Source organism: Pongo pygmaeus, chromosome 13 (assembly GCF_028885625.2).
Source record: "Pongo pygmaeus isolate AG05252 chromosome 13, NHGRI_mPonPyg2-v2.0_pri, whole genome shotgun sequence".
In the NCBI taxonomy this organism is placed as follows: Eukaryota; Metazoa; Chordata; class Mammalia; order Primates; family Hominidae; genus Pongo; species Pongo pygmaeus.
The window spans coordinates 51,918,887-51,940,503 of NC_072386.2; the positions used below are offsets into that span (position 1 = coordinate 51,918,887).

Here is a 21,617-nt window from a genome sequence, read left to right on the forward strand (position 1 = left end):
GGCAGTTGCTGGGCTGATGTCCTTGCTGAAGTTTTTTGTTTGATATGAGGTTGCAGTGGCCTTTGTGCAAGGTTGTGGTTTTTGAAGAGTCTTTTGTGATAATTCTTGTTATCAGGCATTTGTGCATGAGAACCCTCCCTTCACGGCCTTCCCTGGCTCCGTTATCGGAGTTTTTAACCCAAGTGACTCTGTTTTGATTCTGACAGCTTTCACAAGGTTCATCCATATTGTCGCATGTATTAGTACTTCCATTTTTTTTAATGGCTTACTAACCTATTGTATGGATGTATTACGTTTCGTTTATCCATTCATCCATCGATGGATATTTGGATTGTTTCCACTTTTAGACTTTTACGATAATGCTGGAGTAAACATTCATGTGTTAAGTCTTTGTGTAAACATATATTTTCATTTCTTTTAGATACCTAGGAATGGAATTCCTGGGATGTATAGTAAATTTATGCATAGCTTTTTAAGAAACTGCCAAATTAAACAGTTTTATTTGAGAATAAATGCAAATACATATAACAGTAAGGATTTTTAAAATACTAGATCGGCAAAAAGTAAGTAAAATGATAATGCCCAGTGCTGATGAGTATAAGCAGTCATTTTCATACATTGTTAGTAGGAATGTAGATTGGTGCATTTTGGCAACATGTATTACTTTTTTAAATGTGCAGGCTCTTCAGTTCAGCAGACCCATTTCTGGGAATTTAACCTGCAGAAATAGTTGACATAGATGTAAGTCATCTTGGGTTTTCTTTTCTTTTCTTTTTTTTTTTGAGATAGGATCTTGCTTTGTTGCCCAGGCTGGAATGTGGTGGAGCAGTCATGGCTCACTGGTTTCCAGCTCCTGGGCTCAAGTGATCTGCCTGCCTCAGCCTCCTGAGTAGCTAGGATGACAGGCATGTGCCACCATGCCCAGCCAGTTTTTTACTTTTTGTAGAGACAGGGTCTCACTGTGTTGCCCAGGCTGGTCTCAAACTTCTGGACTTAAGCAGTCTTCCTTCCTTGGCCTCCCAAAGTGCTGGGATTACAGGCATGAGGCATCATGTCCAGCCTTGGTTTTCTCTAAGAGTAGAAAATTGGAAATACCTTTAGTGTATGAGTAGGAGACTGGTGACGACAATTTTTTTCTCTCTTCCGTCATTAATTTTTCTCTCTCTATAGGATCATTTCCATTTGCATGCAAACATACCTTTTCTTCCATTTTAAAGAAAACCACTTTTATCACCACCTGCTAGCTAGTCTTATTTCTCTGACCCTCTACTGCAGAATTCCTCAAAAGAATGGTCTGTAGTCATAGTCTTGAATAACTGCTTTTTTTTTTTTTTTGAGATAGGATCTTGCTTTGTCACCTAGGCTGGAATGCAGTGATGCAATCATGGCTCATAGTTCTCCAACTCCTGGGCTCAAGTGATCCACCTTGATAGACCGAGATCCACCAAAATTGATAGATCCACCATGTGATCTATACTTGAACCATTCTAGTCAGCTTTAGCCTCCCCACTTCACCACAGCTGTTCTTGTAAAGATCACATTGGCAAATTCAGTCAGTTTTCAGGCCTCATGTTGCTTGGCTTCCATCATAATATTTACCACTCTTAGTCTCTTTTATTAGTTCCTCCTTTTTTTTTTTCCTTTTGTGCATTGATGCCACAACTAGAGATGGAAGGAAGTAAAGCAGTGGAAGGATGCTGTGGGTCTGCTAAGCTGGGTCTGTTTTCCCTGGACTTCTAGAGAACTTTGACTTACTATTCTTGGCACTGAGGCCTACCTCCTCTGAACATTATGCATGCCCATACTCTTTGCATTAAGAAAGATGGGGTTCATTCTTAAGACATGAACACACAAGAAACTGGAAGCATCATAGGATTTAGATGATGGCAGGAGAAGAATGTAAATTGAAAATGTTTCTGTATCTGCCTGCCACCTTACTCTGTAAGATAACTAAAAGGTTTTGCGTGGAGGTAGGATAGGGTACTGATTAAGAGCATAGGCTCTGGCTGGGTGTGGTGGCTTACGCCTGTAATCCCAGCACTTTGGGAGGCCAAGGCGGGCGGATCACCTGAGGTCAGGAGTTCGAGACCAGCCTGGCCAACATTGTGAAACCCTGTCTCTACTAAAAGTACAAAAATTAGCCAGGCATGGTGGCGGGCGCCTGTAATCCCAGCTACTTGGAAGGCTGAGGCAGGAGAATCGCTTGAACCCGGGAGGCAGAGGTTACAGTGAGCCGAGATCATGCCATTGCATTCCATCCTGGATGACAGAGCGAGAGACTCTGTCTCAAAAAAAAGGCCGGGCATGGTGGCTCATGCCTGTAATCCCAGCACTTTGGGATGCCGAGGCGGGCGGATCACGAGGTCAGGAGATCGAGACCTTCCTGGATAACATGGTGAAACCCCGTCTCTACTAAAAATACAAAAAATTAGCCGGGCGTGTTGGCAGGCGCCTGTAGTCCCAGCTACTTGGGAGGCTGAGGCAGGAGAATGGCGTGAACCCGGGAGGCAGAGCTTGCAGTGAGCCAAGATTGAGCTGCTGTACTCCAGCTTGGGCGACAGAGTGAGACTCTGTCACACACAAAAAAGCATAATCTCTGTAGTTAGATGATCTAAGGTCAAACCTCAAAACTTTAGCTATAGCACATTCTACATGTGGAACCTTGGACAGGTTATGTGACCACTCCGAGCTTCAGTTCCTCATCTGTAGTTTATTCTTTTTTCTTGCCGAACACTAGTCAATTCTGTGACAATTGATCCATTCCATTGGTGCTGTTATGTTGTTTCCAGGTTTTTGCTATGAATGGTGCTGCTGTAAACATTCTTGTAAATGTCTTTTGGTACACATGTTTGTGTATGCACATTTCTGAGTGGAATCGCTGAGTCATAAGATGTGCATATGTTCAGCTTTGGTAGATATTTTGGGTAGGTAATACCAAATTTAGTTGCAAAAGTCCTAAATTAAGTATTAGCAAACTGAATCCAGGAATATATGTATATACAAAAGATAATACTTTCCAACCAAGTTGATCAACAGGATGGTTTAATATTTGAAAATCGATCTGTGTAATTCACTACATTATCAGAATAAAGAGAAAAATCATGTCAATTAATAATCTCAGGATGATCATCTCAGATAAACAGGGACATGCTCTTCTGTAACAGAACATTGATCACACTCAAGAAATATTAATATTAAACTATAATAATGCATATTCAGATTTTTCCAGTTGTTCCATTAATGTCCTAACCATTTAAAAAAAAATCTGGGTTCCCACCCAGGATCAAATATAGCATTTAATTATCAAGTTGAAAACTTAATTATTGTAAGGTGAAAATCTTTTTAACTCTGCCTCATGGAAGAGGGTGGATTGCCTTGCCTGCCTAGGCATTTTTTTTTACCTCTCTTCTCAAATACAACTCCCTCCCATCTAAGAGGAACTATTATCTTAATTTTTAAGATAATTCATGATAGTTTGGCTTTACCTGTTTTTCAGTATGATTTTCATCATATTTTTTATTATAAATTTATTAATATCAAATAGTAATATTTTAATAGTATTTTAATATGATAAGGTCTCATAATCTACATATTTCCTCATCATCATATTTCTTTTTCCTTTTGTATTTGTGTCCTTAGTGCATCACATCAGGATGCATGTAGTATTTGTTTGTCTCATTATTAATGATACTACATTTTCATCGTTTGATTAAGGTATTTATTTGCCAGGTTTTTCTACTATTTCTTTCTTTGTACAAGTTACTGATTTCCCCTTAGTGATAGATACTTGAGGTAAATATCCTGTTTGTCATAAAACTTTGATCCTAGTTTTAGCAGTCATTGATGATTCTTGTCCCCAAGCATTTTTATTACAATGTTTACCAAATGCTAATGCTGAGTTTCTGGTTCCATCATTCTGCCTGTAGGTCATAGTTGGCATTCTGCAAGAAGGAAGGCTTTCCATTTTCCTTTTTTTGTTGTTGTTTCAGTACTTTATGTATTTTAATTTTACTCTATAGATTATATATTCTGTTACTATTGTTTATTTTGTTGCATGAATTGTCCCAGTTTAGGCCAGTGGTGTCTATCTCAAACCAGCGCCTGAGCCCCTTTGACATGTCTCTTTGAGCACTTTCTTACTTTCTGGCACAGATGTTTCAACTTACCTTGTACTTTGCTAGTCCCAGACCTGGAATCAGCCATTTCTCTAAGGAGGCTTGGTTTCTTTTGGTGGGGAATAGTATTCAAAAGTAAATGGTACCAGATACAGTTTTTGTTTATATTTATCTTGTTTGGGGTTTGTAGAGCTTTTTGAATTCATGGCTTGAATTCTATGAGTTTTGGAAGATTCTTGGCCATTAAGTCTTTAAACATTTATCTTCTCCATTCTATCTTCTGTTCTTTTGGGACTGCAATTACTCACATTTGTGTATTTTCCAACCTTTTTTTCTTTTTATGCTTTAATTTTAATCCTTTCTTCTGCTGTATTAAACTTTGTGTTAAGCCCATTTATTAAAATTCTAAACATCAGTTATGTTTTTTCATTCTAGGATTTCCATTTGTAGGACTCTTTTAAATAGAGTATACTTGTCTGGTGAAATTACTGATATTCTGTGTTTTTTAAAACATATTAATCATAATTATTTTAAAATCTGTGTCTGATAACTCCAGTATCTGGATTACCTGTGTGTCTATCTCTATAGTGTCCCTCTGCTTTTTTGGGTCATTTCTAATTTTTAATTTTTATTTTTTGAGATGCAGTCTTGCTCTGTTACCCAGGCTGGAGTGCAGTGGCACAATCTTGGCTCAGTGCAGCCGTCACCTCCCAGGTTTAAGCAATTCTCCTGCCTCAGCCTCCTGAGCAGCTGGGATTACCATGCCCGGCTTATTTTTGTATTTTTAGTAGAGGTGGGGTTTTGCCATGTTGGCCAGGCTGGTCTTGAATGCCTGACCTCAGGTGCTGTGCCCACCTCGGCCTCCTAAAGTGCTGGGATTATATGCGTGAGCCACTGCACCCAGCCTTGGTCATTTTTTAAAATGTAGGAAAGCAATTTTATAATCTGTGAAGTTAAAAAAACAATATTCTTAGATTCCCTGACATTCAATCACTTGGTCTGTTTACATCAGTCAATATGTTTCTAAGTTTTGTGGTAACAACCCCAAAATCTTGGTGGTTTACAACAGTAAAGGCTTATTTCTTGCTCGTGTTGCATTTTGTTTTCTGAATAACTGCAGTTATGGTCCACGGTTATTATGTTCCATGTGTCTTATTCATTCTGGGATCCAGGCTGAAGGAGAAGCCCCTATTAGGGATGTATTGATCTCACAAATCAAAGTTAAGGATAAGTATGAATGATGTTAATGCCTTTGAAAACTCTGCCCAGTTGAGGGTCATGCCATCCCTCCTCACAGTCTGTTGGCTAGAGCAAGTCATGTAGCCACACCTGCAGTTAATAGGTACAGAAGAGTATGTACTCATTCCCCAGGCAGGCATTACAAGGTATATGGCAAGAGTAGGAATGTATAATCCTTTTTCAGCGAGGGAAGAGTGAATAATTATACAATTATACATATATAATTATATAAATTATAAAACAATGTATCCCACTATCCTACAGGAAAAACTCCCATTTGAAAAAGCTGTAGATGTATGAGATACAGATGGAAAATTATTAATAATGATAAATTATAAAAAGTAGCAAGGAACTTTATGGCATATTCAGTGAAATGTTAAGCAGTTATCAAAATGATTATTATAATACAGATTGAGCATCCCTAATCTGAAAATTTGAAGTCCATAATGCTCCACAATTCAAAACTTCTTGAGCACTGACATGATGCTCAAAAATGTTCATTGGAACATTTCTGATTTTGGATTTTAGGATTAGGGATGCTTACTTAGTATAATGCAGATATTCCAAAATCCAAAAAAGTCAAAAAATCCAAAATACTTCTGATCCCAAGCATTTCAGATAAGGTATACCCAATTTGTATCTAGCAACATAGGGAAATGCATTTTATATAATGTTAAATGAAAACAAATGTACAAAGTACATATATCTTGAGTACAGCTATATACACACAATCCTACATTAGTAAGAAAATTAAAGATATATAATTGATAATAGGCATTTTAGGATGATAGACTTATGAATGATCTTTCATTTTCAGACAGACTTTTGTATTGCTGTTATTTTATACTTTAATTTTATTTTCACAAGAGGTTTTTATTCTAAAAGTCAAACACATACATCAGAGAAACATTGGAAACTACAGAAAAAGGGATGAAAAGGTACATATTGGACCCGTCTCCCAAAACCACCACTTTTACTGTTTTCTATGTGTTGAAAAACGTTATGTTAAAAAAATTGCCAGAATACCTTCTATTGTGTTGTCACCTTTCATTTTAGGTCCTGAAAATCCTTGGTTGGTTCAAGCTTATGTTTCAGCAGCTAAACACCCTTTTGCTTCTGTGGTGGCTCAGGAGGTTTTCCAGAGTGGAATCATTCCTTCAGATACTGACTTTCGTATCTACAGGGATTTTGGGAACATTCCAGGTATATTGTCAGTGGTTATGGCCTACTGTGCAACATTTATTTATCAAAAGCAAATTTTAAATCTTGAAAGTTGGTGAGTAAACAGCATTTTCTGAGAGCAAATTCTTTATGTGAGAAATATACATTGACTCCCTAAAACAGAGTTCGTTTCCTTTTTTAAACTCCATACTAATTAAAATGCTTGCCTCCTCTAAAATGTGTCATCTTTCCCCACAGAAGAACAGGGGTGAACTGTTTAGCACCTCATTCCCAAAAGATGGTAATAGATCCTTCAGGGGTCTTTCGTTGTTGTCTTGCTTTGCCAACTCCCTTGGCAACTTGTATGTACAACTTATTTGAAGTTAAAATTTGGCTCTGGCCTGGCAAGAATGTAGGTGGCAAAATTTTCATGACCTCCCAAACTCAATATTCCTATCCATGCTGTGTGACTTGTAATGCCTACCTGTGGAGTAATATACTTCTTCATTATGTATCGAATTATGTACCAAAGCTATAGACTGTGTAAGAATTTGGAAGAGAATTTATATCATTCATTTGTAAATGTGACAAAGCAATCGTGCCACTGCTTTGACATTTTGTCTTTTAGGAATTTATTAAACAAATAGGCCAAAAGCAAGGTTGATCTTTAAAGCAAAATGACTTTTTTTTTCTATATATATGTTTTAGGAATAGACTTAGCTTTTATTGAGAATGGATACATTTATCACACCAAGTATGACACAGCGGACAGAATTCTAACAGATTCCATTCAGAGAGCAGGTTGGTATTCCAATTTAGACTTTTGATATACACTAAGATGGAATATTGGGGATGATATACAAACTTGTAAATATTCTGTGGCCTGTGCGTTAGAGAGGCAGTATGCAATGTGAATGAGCTAGGGCTTTGGAGTTGGAGAGATGAGATCTTGAATTTTAGTCTTGTAGTCTAGTGTAGCAGTTAAGGTCAGGAATATTCACTGTGAGGAAATGCAAAAGGAGTTGGCCCAGGGTTGGGAGGATTGCTGAGTGGTAAGAATGTAGCTCTGTTAGTCTCCCATGATGTTTTCCTATGGAACTCTGCTAGCTCTCCTCCTTAATTTTTAACACGTGTGACAGCTTGTTCAGCATCTCTGAGCTTCATGAAAGGCCTTTGTCTCTTGGTTCACCACTGAATTTCTGATATCTAGAAGAGTGTCTAGTACAGTTAATATATATTATTAAATGAATGGGTACCAAGAAACAGCCATTGGATTTGTCAACAATGAAGGTACAATTGATCACAGAGAATAGTTCTAATAGAAGGGAAAAGATACAGGCCAGTTGGCTGAACGTCTGAGTGGAGAGGAAATGGAGAAGGGCGGGGGATGGACCTTATTTGAGAAATTTAGTAAGAAAAGTGAGGGAGAGCAGTAGGATGGTAGAAAGCGATTTCTATTCACGTTCTTTCTAACCATTTCTTCATTCAAACAGTATATGGTTTATTTCTGCTTTAAATAGTTGTACATGTAAATCACAAATAGTTTATTCAGCCTTTTTATCTTTTTCCTCTTCTTTTTTTTTTGTTTTTACTAATAGGTGACAACATTTTAGCAGTTCTTAAGCATCTAGCTACATCTGATATGCTGGCTGCTGCTTCTAAGTATCGACATGGAAATGTGGTCTTCTTTGATGTGCTGGGCCTGTTTGTCATTGCCTACCCCTCTCGTATTGGCTCAATCATAAACTACATGGTGGTAATGGGGGTTGTTTTGTACCTGGGCAAAAAATTGTTGCAGCCCAAACATAAGAGTAAGTATTTTCCTCTAAAACTACAAATACTGGCATTGCTGTAGAATGTGCTTGAAGTTTTTCAGTCAGTTTGTTTATATCTTCCCAGAAAGCTAAAAATCTTAAAACAATATTTGCTTTATATTGTAAGAAATTTTTAAATATTAAATTAATATGCTTATTTTACTTTTAGTCTTGGTGAAACAGTCAATTTTTATATATTTAGGCACTCCATAAAAGTACCACATAGAAACTATTGAAAAATGGTTTGTACAGATTGACTTCTAATGAAAAGTCCCATTAAAAAGTCCACACTACAGACCAATAGCTAGTATGGACCAGTGTCACGAAGTATGAATGAACTGCTTGTGGTTAAATTGTTTCTTTTATTTGAAATATTTCTGCTTGAAATGTTTCAGAGTCTAAGTTGCTGTGTGCTGTTACGAGATAAAATATTTAGCAGCAGTTTAAATAATTCTTTATCAGCACTTATTTTCCCCACACTCCTTATCTTCTTATGTTACCTTATTTTAACAACATTTTATATGGAACTTTGCCTTCCATTCTTGCTAATATTTTGATACACAAAGCATACCACAAGTGAAGAAGATTAAGACTACCCTCTTCCTTCATAAGGAATGTACCTGAACTATTCCTAGAAGATTTATCTTTTTGAGTGTTTAGTATCTAGAGACTCTTAATAAACGTTACCTGAATATTATTATTTGATACCTCCCTTGTTCTTGTGTTTAGCCAATCTCAACACTAGGACATTTTCATACTTTTCAAGTACAGTGGGGAGTTTTTTGTTTTAATGTTTGCCCATTTAGCTCTACTGACTGGTTATATAACTGATTTGATGAAGATGGTGATTTCAACTTTTTGTTTTCTCTTTATTAGCTGGTAACTACAAGAAGGACTTCTTGTGTGGACTTGGCATCACTCTGATTAGCTGGTTCACTAGCCTTGTTACCGTTCTCATTATAGCAGTGTTCATCTCTCTTATTGGACAGTCTCTCTCATGGTATAACCACTTCTATGTCTCCGTTTGTCTGTATGGAACTGCAACTGTAGCCAAAATAATACTTATACATACTCTTGCGAAAAGATTTTATTACATGGTAAGTGTTTGGTATATTTGTTGATTTCTTTCTGTTGCTCCCAAGGACTGAAGATGAACTTAAGTGGGATTCATTGTATTTGGCCTTTTGAGTGCTAAAAAATTGTTCAGCATGGTTATAGAAAACGCATCCACACTGTGTTAATTTTCTGAAAGATTTCTTATTCTGAGGGTAATGTCACAAAATTCAAGTGAGGTTATAAAGCTGGGCTGTAAACAGTGTTAGGGTGGTGGTGACTGGAAGGCTTGTTAGCACAGCCTTCTACTAAATTTGCTGCAGTGTTTGTAACTGTGTCCTGGGCTCACCGACTTATTTATGTTATTTGAATATCTGTTCTCCACTGGAGTGTAAGCTCCTTGAGGATAGGGATTGTTTTATTTATTTCTGTATCCTCTGTGCTTAGGTAGTGTCTGACACGCAGCATTAACACACAGCAAGTATTTGTTGCCTAAAAGAGTATTGTACTTAAAAGTTTTCTCTTCAGTTTTTCCCTCACTATTTTTTCTTTTTAATTGTATATTGTTGATTCAGATTCTGCATGCATGTATATCATTGGAGTTAAAAGACACATTGCTAAGGAAAACAGAGGGAAGGGAAATCGGGTTCCAAATGATTTATACTGAGAATATTGTTATATTATTATGGTTTCAAATGTATAAATTTGTTTGGCAAAAATAAAATTAGAAATTAGGGCTGGCCGGGCGTGGTGGCTCACGCCTGTAATCCCAGCACTTTGGGAGGCCGAGGTGGGCGGATCACAAGGTCAGGAGATCGAGACCATCCTGGCTAACACGGTGAAACCCCGTCTCTACTAAAAATACAAAAAATTAGCCAGGCGAGGTGGTGGGCGCCTGTAGTCCCAGCTACTTGGGAGGCTGAGGCAGGAGAATGGCGTGAACCCAGGAGGCGGAGCCTGCAGTGAGCCGAGATCGAGCCACTGCACTCCAGCTGGGGCGACAGCGAGATTCTGTCTCAAAAAAAAAAAAAAAAAAAAAAGAAATTAGGGCTATGGGCTGGGTGCGGTGGCTCATGCCTGTAATCCCAACACTTTGGGAGGCTGAGGCAGGCGGATCGCTTTAGCCTGGGAGTTCAAGACCAGCCTGGGCAACATGATGAAACCCTGTCTCCACAAAAAAAATACAAAAAATTAGGCAGGCATGGTGGTATGTGCCTGTAGTCCCAGCTACCTGGGTAGCTGAGGTAGGAGGATTACCTGAGCCCGTGAGATCAAGGCTGCAGTGAGCTGTGATTGTACCGCTGCACTCCAGCCTAGGGGACAGAGTGAGACCCTATCTCAAATAAACAAACAAACAAAAATTTAAAAAGCTGTAAAATAATAGGTCTGAAAATGAATTACAGTGAAAGAGTCGTGGTTTCAGATTGTTTATGTGAATTAAAGAGGAAGATCTTTCTTAGCTGCATGTAAGCCTACTGTTTTCAATTTATCCTGATAAAGATTAGAATGAGACATGGATGATTATAACCCAACATCCTTCCACAAGTATGTCTTTGGTATCTGAACTTTGGTTTCAGTTTCAGTTAATGTTGGGATGTGTTCTGTGGAACCCTTCCATGTTAGCAGCCCCTGCTGAAGAAAGGTTCTTTGAGGTTAGCCATCTGCTTATGGTTGAGCTCATATTTTTCTCTTAGTGGCTTCAGTTCCTGAAAGAATTACACCGTGGGGCTCAATTTCACATGCTTATTCTTATTGTAATTGTATGTAACCAGAGTGTGGCTGGCTGTTGTTGATTGGGGCAGGAGTAGGATAGAAATGTGTAATAAAATTTCATTTACTTTTACTAATTTCAGTTGTCTGATCGTAACACTTTAGGGTAAAAGCACAATAGAAAGAGTGATGTGTTTCATTTTCTTTTCACAAATATTCTTTTTAAGTGCCCAGTGAAATGGTAGCAGAAGAATGATACCATAAGAGACTGGGCATGGTGGCTCGCACCTGTAATCCCAACATTGGGAGGCCAAGGCAGGAAGACTGGTTGAGGCCAGGAGTTTGAGACCAGCCTGGGCAATATAAGTGAGACCACATCTCTATTTTTTTTTTTTTTTTTAAAAACAAGGATGATGCCATAAGAGAGCCATAAGAATGTGATCTCTTTCTTTGAGGAGCTCTCAGTTTCATTTGGGAAGGTGTGGGAATGATAATAATTGCAATATATTGTGGGATGAAGTAAGACTGACATGTAACTGTGCTGTAAGAATATAGGGGAGGCGAGATGAATTTTGCTTGTGGAAGTCAGGGTGGCTGAGATGGCAACATTTGAATTGTTTGCATTTTTTTTTTTTTTTTTTTTTTTTTGGAGACAGAGTCTCGCTCTGTCGCCCAGGTTGGAGTGCAGTGGTGTGATCTTGGCTCACTGTAACCTCTGCCTCCTGGGTTCTAGCTGTTCTTGTGCCTCAGCCTCCCAAGTACCTGGGACTACAGATGTGTGCCACCATGCCCAGCTAATTTTTGTATTTTTAGTAGAGACAGGGTTTTACCATGTTGGCCAGGCTGGTCTCCAACTCCTGGCCTCAAGTGATCCTCCCACCTCGGCCTCCCAAAGTGTTGGGATTATAGGCATGAGCCACTGCACCTGGCCTGAATGGGGTTTTTGAAGCATGTGTTAAAATTTACCAGGTAGGGAACAGATTGATGAGCAGTTTAAGGTGGGAATGTATAAAATGCATCTGTGTCAGTTAGTGGACAGTCCAGTGTGGTGAAGACAAGGGGGTAGTCCAATAACTGGAAAAGGAGGCCAGGGTGAAGCGGGAGCATGATTCTAAAAATCAGTGGGGCCACTATTCAAATGTTTTGAGCAGGTCAGTGAGAGAATTTGTGATTTTGTAAGAAAACTGATAACAATGTATAAAGTGGATTGGAATGGAGCAGGAGTGGGCAAGGGATAAATAGAGGTGAGGAGGAAAATAGATTCGAGGGATGTTTTATCTTTGGTACAGTTTGGGCACTTAAAGTGAGATCTTTGTTTTTAAATATCTGAGTGGCATTCAGCTTCAAATTGAATTATAATAATAATTTTCTTATTTTTAAAGAGCAAGCCTCTTGATCAACACTGTGTTAATAACTTAAGTATTTAGCAGCTGTAGCCTATCTTTCATTGTTGGGAGCGGGGAGGGGTTGTTACATGAACTGTAACTTGTTTTGAAAACATGTCACAGAAACTCTTGAGCCCTTGAAGTAGGATCCTTTAGAACAGACATGCCCTGAGCCATACAGAAATGGAAAGGTAGAAGAAGGAGAAACTTTAATATATCTGTTTCTCCATTTCCATCTTTGTATTTATGCACCGTAATTAAAACTTTCATGTTTGTGTGAATAGAATTACTCATGCAGATGTTCAAATGTATTAAGTTCATATTAGGCCAGGCACAGTGACTCACACTTGTAATCCCAGTGCTTTGGGAGGCTGAGGTGGGAAGACTGCTTGAGGCCACGTGTTTGAGACCAGGCTGAGCAACATGGGAAGACCCTGTCTCTGCCAAAAAAAATTTTTTTTTTTTTTTAAACTTACCTGGGTGTAGTGGTGTGTGCCTATAGTCCCAATTACTTCAGGAGGCTGAGGCAGAAGAATCACTTGAGCCCAGGAGGCTGAGACTGCAGTAAGCTGAGATCGCACCACTGGACTCCGGCCTAGGTAACAGAGCGAGAACCTGTCTGAAAAAAAAAACAACAAAAAAAGTTTATATGGCAACTTTATTTTGAAGAGTGCAAGGTGCTACATAGGAACCCTTGGACTTTAAATCTCAAAAACTATAAGATCAAATTTTATAATAGGACAGCATGAGGAATACAAGAAGGGGGCAAAGGTGCAGTACAAGACCAGCTGGAGATAGAAAAAACTCATGAAAATAAGCCAAACTCCAGATTGCTTTAAAGGTGCTGCAGTTTTCCAGGTGTGGGTTATTGGTGGTGCTGCAGCAGTTCCTAACGTTCCTTCACAGGTCATTTCTCTAGTTTGCTTGAAACAGTGTTTGGAATTGGCATGAACTGAAAAGCTTACAGAGATGAATGTTTTTTAGGAGAGTCCTTTCTTCTATTTTGGAATATTTCTGCTTTTAGCCTAGTAGAAGAAAAGCATAGATTACATGGAGCATTTATACTCTATATTGTTAAAATGCCCTTTCTTGTGCTACATTTGAATTTACTACTTCATGATGGGGGAGGTAGCTTTGTTAGTGTTTACTTTAAATCAGTTTAAAGAGCAGACTGTGTTTAAAACAAAATGTAGCTTTCCTGAGTGATGGAAAGTGTGTTACTATAATAAAAGCTCTTTATGCATGACCCGTGAATGAGACTACTAGTGTATTTTTCTTTCTTTCAGAATGCCAGTGACCAGTATCTGGGAGAAGTATTTTTTGACATTTCGCTGTTTGTCCATTGCTGTTTTCTTGTTACCCTCACTTACCAAGGACTTTGCTCGGCGTTTATTAGTGCTGTCTGGGTAGCATTCCCATTGCTCACAAAGCTCTGTGTGCATAAGGACTTCAAGCAGCATGGTAGGGTATTTTTGATTTTGATATACATGGGAGAATACCTTAAAATACTTAACGCTTTCAGGGACTCTTTCTTTTTTGGTTTTATTGAGTAGGCTTTCTAAATTGTTAGTTTTTAAAAGTTTTCATACCACACAAATTATCTTATGCCTTATACTCCATCCCTTTCTCATGTTTGTGAACACATACTAATATATTACTTGTGTATTTTGCTTTATTCTTATTTGTATTTTATCCTGAGTGAAAGATCCTACCCCAAGATAACGTACACCCTTAAGGGCAAGAGTCACATCTAACCTAATTTCTGTTAGGGTACCAAGGCACACCAGTACTATAAAAATTTATCTCTCACTGTAGGATTTCATAGATGTGTGCTTTTTTTCTCTTTTTCCCTAGGTGCCCAAGGAAAATTTATTGCTTTTTACCTTTTGGGGATGTTTATTCCTTATCTTTATGCATTGTACCTCATCTGGGCAGTATTTGAGATGTTTACCCCTATCCTCGGGAGAAGTGGTTCGGAAATCCCACCGGATGTTGTGCTGGCATCCATTTTGGCTGGTTGTACAATGATTCTCTCTTCCTATTTTGTAAGAGAAAATAAGTTTTTTTCTTTTTCTTCATTTTTTTATATGAATATGAATTTAGCCATACTAGATTCTGTGAAATAGTGTTATGTGTACTTTATTGAGAAAATCTGAAGCAGAAGAAATGGTGAATGGCCATGCATCTTGTAAATTTGGTATCGTAAGAAACTGTAGTATAGAGTTCGTTGTTGCTGTTTAAAAATTTTTTGCCTCCCTAGCCTTCCAAATTCTCTGATTTACCTCTTTTCAAATAGCCTGTCAGATACCTGAGTGTGAATTTGTAGAGCGTTTACCAAGTATTAATTGTTAGAGATTGCCTGGTGGTGAATGATCCTAATAGTATATTTTGAAATTACTAATTAGAGGCACATGTTAATAAATACATGGGTGGTTTTATTAGTGCTGTTAGAGCTAGTGAAGGAAGACTAATTCTGATGAGGCTTTTTTCATTATCATTCCACTACCTTGTTGCTAGCACATGAAAGTTTGTTAATTGAGTCTGTTATGACACCCAAACGTGCCTTCATTTACCAAATAATGAAATGATCACAGGCCTTGTCAGTCCTCATTTTGCCATATCAGTGTCCTGCCCTAGTAAGGAGAGTCCTGTGTTTGCCATCCCTTTTTTTCTTCCCTTGGGATTCCCAGAGGGAAGAAAAGACAGTGATGCAGAGTTTAAGACCAGACCCCCCTTGGGTAGAGTAAGCCCAAGCAAGGTTTTGCTTTGGTTTGATGTCCACCTTCAGGATCCAAGATGGGCCCCTCCAGAGAATGCAGGTCTCTGTTTTGTGGCTCTTTTGGTGGGAATTTCTAAGAATAAAAAGTAATTATTGAACACTCATAGGTGCACCTTGAAATTTGAGGATAGGGAACCAAATAGGAAAAGCAGCTATGATTTTATTATAGTTCTTTTCTTCATGGAGATGATAGTGAGCCTTTTCATACTGATACAGTAAAGGGCATTCATTACCCCTTTACTTTGTGGAAGTTAGGTTCTAAAGACAGCAGGTAAGGAAAATACTACACACATGGTCAGCATCATCCGTGGAAGTCCCTTATAGCCAGTAAAGCTCTATATATGTGACTTTGTGTATATAGTCCTGTAGAGTAATTCTTACGCATATTATTGTTTGAGGTTGGTTGTACTAGTCTTAAAAGACATCTGAGCCTTCCAACCATTTTACTTATAGGATAATTATTAAGGATAATATAAGGATAAGGATAATCCTTACTGGTATTCACAGGGATGTATGAAAAGTTCTAAAATGTTCTTTGCTGCCTGTAGGGTTTGCTGCTTTTGAGTTTAATAGTAACCCTTATATCATCTGTATTTTTGATAGGTTTGCTGTTGTAAGGATTGAAGGAGACAGTGGAGTTTTGTTATCTATAGATCAGGTTCTAATCTAATCTAAAGTCAGCTAGTTATGAACTGAATGCCCCCACACCCCCGTTTATTTGTTAAATTATAATCATGAATGGGAGCTATGGATGTCCATAAAAGATGACTCAGATAGGGGACATTTAAATTCTGTTCCACTGATAATATGAAAGGGGGCAAAATGAACCCTGGAGATGTTCATTATGGAAATGGAAAATGTCCCCAAAGCTTGGAAATCTTGGAAACCAGAAGAAAGAGGATTAAAGTGTCTTATCTTCTTAACTGTATTTTATTGGGAAAGCTTTTGGAGAGAAGACTGCCTCTTGGAATACTTTAGAAAGCTCACTTATTTTTCATTACAATGTGAAATAGCCCTGCTGCACTTTGATGCCATGAGTTATCACTTTTTAAATTATTTTCTTACTTATGTGTAGCAGTGTTAATGATAGTGGCTTATTAATAGAGTAAGACTGTTTTCTTTGGGTAATGGAGAATTGAACCACAATGCATATTTCAGACAGCTTTCCTTTCAGTCCTTGGGGATTTATTAAATATATCTGCTAGAAAGCAATTAAAGTCTTGTCAAGCAATCAGGGTTTGTTTTTTTGTTTGTTTGTTTTTTTGAGACAGTCTCGCTTTGTCACTCAGGCTGGAGTGCAGTGGTGTAATCTCGGCTCCGTGCAACCACCGCCTCCTGGGTTCAGGCAATTCTCGTGCCTCAGCCTTCCTGAAATATTGCATCCTGTGTCACTCTAGGTTCTGAGATGGGTGCAAAATAAAATGAAAAGAAGCATGAAAAAGGACTCTGAAATGTCCATTGTGTGCTCATGACTGAGCTGTTTCTGAGTCTTCTCCTCCTGACCCCACTTGTATCAGCAGTCCCCATTTCCACTGTCATTCAATCAGTATACGTATAACCATGAAGGCCCAGCAGAGAATAACTTAAGGACACCTGTTAACTGATTGCTTGCTGGGCATGGTGGCTCACGCCTGTAATCCCAGCACTTTGGGAGGCTGAGGCGGGTGGATGACTTAAAGTCAGCAGTTCAAGACCAGCCTGGCCAACATGGTGAAACCCTGTCTCTACTAAAAACACAAAAAATTAGCTGAGCATGATGATGCACACTTGTAATTTCAGCTACTCAGGAGGCTGAGGCACAAGAATCGCTTGAACCTGAGTGTTGGAGGTTGCAGTGAGCTGAAATCGTGCCTCTGCACTCCAGCCTGGGTGACAGAGTGAGACTCTGTCTCCAGAAAAATAAACAAATACAATTTCACATTTATGTTATTTTTCTACTTATGGAAATAAGTAGAGAAATAAAATGAAGAAGGCACAAAGGGGAGCTGGGTGTAGATTTCATGTCTATAGTATACCAATATTCCATCCAGAGGCATCTGCAACAAAACAGTACTAGCCTTAGGTCACACATCTCACATTTGTATACTGTGAGTACAAAAATATGACAGAGTACCTGAGGACTTGAGGCTGAGTTAGCAAAACAAAATGTGTCACCCTCTCTGTCCGTCTTTCTCTCAGTATTCACAATATTTAAAATGTGGCTTCTTAGAACAATTTCAAATTTCACATAAAAGTTTCCCCAGATGGCTTCTTCAGACCCTGTAAGGGATCTGTGGACATACTCTGTGAGTCGTGTGTGTCCTTTACGGTTTTTAGTTCAGTGATTTCATTACGATTAAAAATATTTAGGATTTTCTAGATGCCAACCTCGAGACTGAGTCATTTACATTTACTGCCTAGATTTGTTGTTTTGATTGTGTTGGCATTGGCTAATTTGTCACTTAGAGGGATAATATTACTTTGTAATGCAGTTTTTCCTCTTATGCAGGTCCACTGGCAGTCTTGAAGGTACATCTCTATGCCAGTTGAGATGAATTTAGTATTTTTACACATTTTAAAGCATTATGAGTGGAATTTGAGTTTTGTCCAAACAGATCTGCCTAAGCTTAAAGCTTATCTCTGGTTATTTAATGAATAATCCATTACATCTACATTTCTCTTCTTTTTACACATTAAGGACAGCGACAGTCCTGAGTTTCCTTTTTCCCTGTTGGTTTATGGCTGCGTGCCAAAAAGGTGGCACCATCATGGCAGATTGGAGGCATCTGTCATTTTCTAGGTTCTCACCTGTAATGGAAATCTCCTAGAGTTAGTGCTTTGTTTACTAGATGTTAGAGTATGCTAGCACCTGTTGATAAATTTTCTTCAGGGTCTGTTAGGTAATACTGTTAAAAATAAAGTTAGTTAAAAACACCTTTCCACCACTAGAATGAATTTGTAATATTTCTGTGTTTGTGGTTTTTTAGATTAACTTCATCTACCTTGCCAAGAGCACAAAAAAAACCATGCTAACTTTAACTTTGGTATGTGCAATTACATTCCTCCTTGTTTGCAGTGGAACATTTTTTCCATATAGCTCCAATCCTGCTAATCCGAAGCCAAAGAGAGTGTTTCTTCAGGTGAGCAGTTTTGCATGAGCTGTTTGAGATCTGGAAAGGAAGCCTTGTGTGTTGGGAGCTTCAGTAGTGAATAGCAAGCGCAACTGACTTTTCTGCTGTTGACCTATTTAGTCATACTCACCTTTTTTGTGTATAAGGCAGTGAGGAGAAGACTGACTGTCAAGAGGCATTCTTACCAGCTAGACATATATCTCCCAGGAGACTGAATTGGAAATGTTTGCTTATTTTTATTACTATTCAAATTATAAAACTGCATCTATTTGGAAAAACAGGAGCAAATATTTATTACGGAATAATGAGTTTTTAGAAATACAGATTGTAAAAATGTATACAGGCTGAGTAAAATCTAAACTGTCAACTGGCAAAATAAAATTGATATTTAGAAATGCTAGTAAAATTAATCTTAAGTAACATTCAAAGTGATATGTGATAGTGAAACTATAACTTAGAAAGGGTTTAATAAAGTGAGTTTTAGGACTTACTTTCTTTTTTCTTTTTTTAAAATGGAGTCTTGGTCTGTTGCCCAGGCTAGAGTGCAGTGGAACGATCTTGGCTCACTGCAACCTGTGCCTCCTCGGTTCAAGTGATTCTCCTGCCTCAGACTCCCAAGTAGCTGGTATTACAGGCGCTCGCCACCATGCCTGGCTAATTTTTGTATTTTTAGTGGAGACAGGGTTTCACTTTGTTGGCCAGGCTGTTCTTGAATTCCTGACCTCAGGTGATCCGCCCACCTTGGCCTCCCAAAGTGCTTGGGATTACAGGTGTGAGCCACCACGCCTGGCCAGTTTGAGGACTTACTTTAGATCTCAACTTTTTCTTCAAATTTTTTAGACCTGGTACTATAAAGCAGTAAGCCTCAATTCTAGTCATCTCTGTTAGAGATGGCTAAATTGTTAGTTTTTCTAAATTGTTTTTAAAAGTTTTCATACTACACAAATTATCTTATGCCTTATACCCATCCCTTTCTCATGATTGTGAACACATACTAATATACTATGTATTTTGCATAATTCTTATTTGTATTTTATCCTCTCTAAGTGAAAGATCCTGCTTCAAGATAACATATACCCTTAAGGGCAAGAGTCACATCTAACCTAATCTAGCCAAACAGAAATGCCAGAGGAATTATACCTAGATAATTATTCAAGGACTTAAAAATTAAAAATACTTGAACTTAGGAGGTTTTGAAAACGGGCCAAATAACAATTCCTTGTTATAGTCCTGAAGGACACTGTGATAAATTTTATGTGAGATTTTACAATTTGTAAAGAACAGATTTGTTTTTTAAGGAGGTTCAGTGTGTTTTTCATAATGTATTAAGTTTTATAATTATGTCAGTAATACTTAGGAAAAGCTGGATTTTTATTTTTAAAAAGTCATTTTCTGATTTGTTTGGGGGTTCTCTTCCACTGTGCCAGAAGTTGGCAAACTTTTCCTGTAAAGGACAAGATAATATTTTGGGCTTTGTCAGCAATACAGTCTGTTGCAGTGAAACAGAGCGAAAGCAGCAATAGAGTATACCCAAACAAATGAGTGTGGCCATGTTCAAATAACGGTTTGTATATAAAAACAGTCAGTGGACAGTTTGCCCTGTTGGCTGCAGTTTGCCGGCTCCTGCCCTATGCAGTGTTTTTTTTTTTTTTTTTTTTTTTTTTTTTTTTTCTGATTGGTATTCTTCAGGCTGGTTTCTGCCGTGAATAAAGTTATTTCAAATGGAGCACGGTGCCTTTTCATAGAATTCTGTTAGGCACAAGGCTGTCATCTAGTGGTGAGCTGCAATTCCCACTTTTCTCTGCACATGAATTAGCTTCATAAAACACTAATAGGGAAATGAGTGTATGTATATATGTGCTTAGGATGTATTTGTTTTAAATCCTTATCTAAAAGCAGCTCTAACATTAACGTCTTTTAAGTCTGGAATAGTAAGTTTCAAAAAAATTTATAGGAAACCTAAATATATTTGGAAGATATAATAAAACAATAATCTATATATCTATTTTCCAGTTTAAAATAAAGAACCCTAGCAGTACCTTAGAAACTCTCAGTGTCTTATTCACTTGCTCCATATCCACATCATTTCTTGGTATTGTCATATTCCATTTTTGTAATCTGGGGTGGGAATGTGGGTATACTAGTTGAAACAGTTTTTTCACTAGTCTTGTTTTTTTTTCAGCATATGACTAGAACATTCCATGACTTGGAAGGAAATGCAGTTAAACGGGACTCTGGAATATGGATCAATGGGTTTGATTATACTGGAATTTCTCACATAACCCCTCACATTCCTGAGATCAATGATAGTATCCGAGCTCACTGTGAGGAGAATGCACCTCTTTGTGGTTTTCCTTGGTATCTTCCAGTGCACTTTCTGATCAGGTTGGTTCATTATTTTTCTGCTTAAGGTTAGTTTGTTCTCAAGTCTTGTCACCATATCAGTACTCTTATTTAAACTGTCATCCTTTAATATACAAGTTCAGTGCTGTTTGTACTATTTTTTCTATCATTATGAAACTTGTTTTTTTTTTTAGTGGAATAAAGCACTCAGAAGAGTAGTTTTGCTTTTTCAAATTTTAAAAATCTTTTCTCTAGAAACCTGAGTGGTTAGAAAAGGTGGCCCTTCTAACTAATATAATAGCCAGTAAGCATCTATCTCAAAAATTGTGGCCGGGCACGGTGGCTCATGCCTGTAATCCCAGCACTTTGGGAGGCCGAGGCAGGTGGATCACCTGAGGTCGGGAGTTCGAGACCAGCCTGACAAACCTGGAGAAACCGTGTCTCTACTAAAAATATAAAATTAGCCAGGCATGGTGGTGCATGCCTGTAATCCCAGCTACTCGGGAGGCTGAGGCAGGGGAATTGCTTGAACCCGGGAGGTGGAGGTTGCGGTGAGCCGATATCACGCCATTGCACTCCAGCCTGGGCAACAAAAGCAAAACTCTGTCTCTCAGAAAAAAAAAAATTGTTTTCTCTGGGAAGATTTTATAGCTTGGCAGTGAAGGACTGGACGAGGAGAAATAGGATGGGTAGTGGAATCAAGATCACCTAGGTTACTCCTTTGTTCTTAATACTGGGAAGGTTTTATTATAAAATAACCTAAGTTTATTGGAGTTGGCATTGCTTATCATGTCTGTTAGTTTATTTTCATACCCCAAAATGTGTTCATATCTGCTGAACAGTTCTGTGAGTTGCAGATAGCCATCAAATAATAAAGCACCCTAAATATTGAAGCGTCCTTTCTAAAT

At 38.1% G+C, this 21,617-nt stretch overlaps 2 protein-coding genes across 4 annotated transcripts in view; one reads left to right on the plus strand and one right to left on the minus strand.

Annotated features, from left to right (window-relative positions):
- Window positions 1–21,617, plus strand: part of ERMP1 (endoplasmic reticulum metallopeptidase 1) — a 49,082-nt gene that overhangs the window by 14,050 nt on the left and 13,415 nt on the right. Inside the window, exons 5-12 of one of the 2 annotated variants that reach the window (XM_054500836.2) lie at window positions 6,411–6,557; window positions 7,224–7,316; window positions 8,114–8,326; window positions 9,206–9,426; window positions 13,764–13,938; window positions 14,332–14,522; window positions 18,223–18,375; window positions 20,549–20,751. In XM_054500836.2, the coding sequence (XP_054356811.1) occupies window positions 6,411–6,557; window positions 7,224–7,316; window positions 8,114–8,326; window positions 9,206–9,426; window positions 13,764–13,938; window positions 14,332–14,522; window positions 18,223–18,375; window positions 20,549–20,751 (1,396 nt within the window). The remainder of the gene's footprint in view (window positions 1–6,410; window positions 6,558–7,223; window positions 7,317–8,113; window positions 8,327–9,205; window positions 9,427–13,763; window positions 13,939–14,331; window positions 14,523–18,222; window positions 18,376–20,548; window positions 20,752–21,617) is intronic. The other variant, XM_054500837.2, reaches the window with a different exon arrangement.
- RIC1 (RIC1 homolog, RAB6A GEF complex partner 1) overlaps window positions 6,427–21,617 on the minus strand; it is a 181,886-nt gene continuing 166,695 nt past the window's right edge. For both annotated transcript variants that reach the window (XR_008504533.2, XR_010123300.1), the window contains 2 exons: window positions 12,954–13,096; window positions 6,427–6,531 (listed from right to left, as the gene is read on the minus strand). The gene's annotated coding sequence lies outside the window, so the exon portion shown is untranslated. The remainder of the gene's footprint in view (window positions 6,532–12,953; window positions 13,097–21,617) is intronic.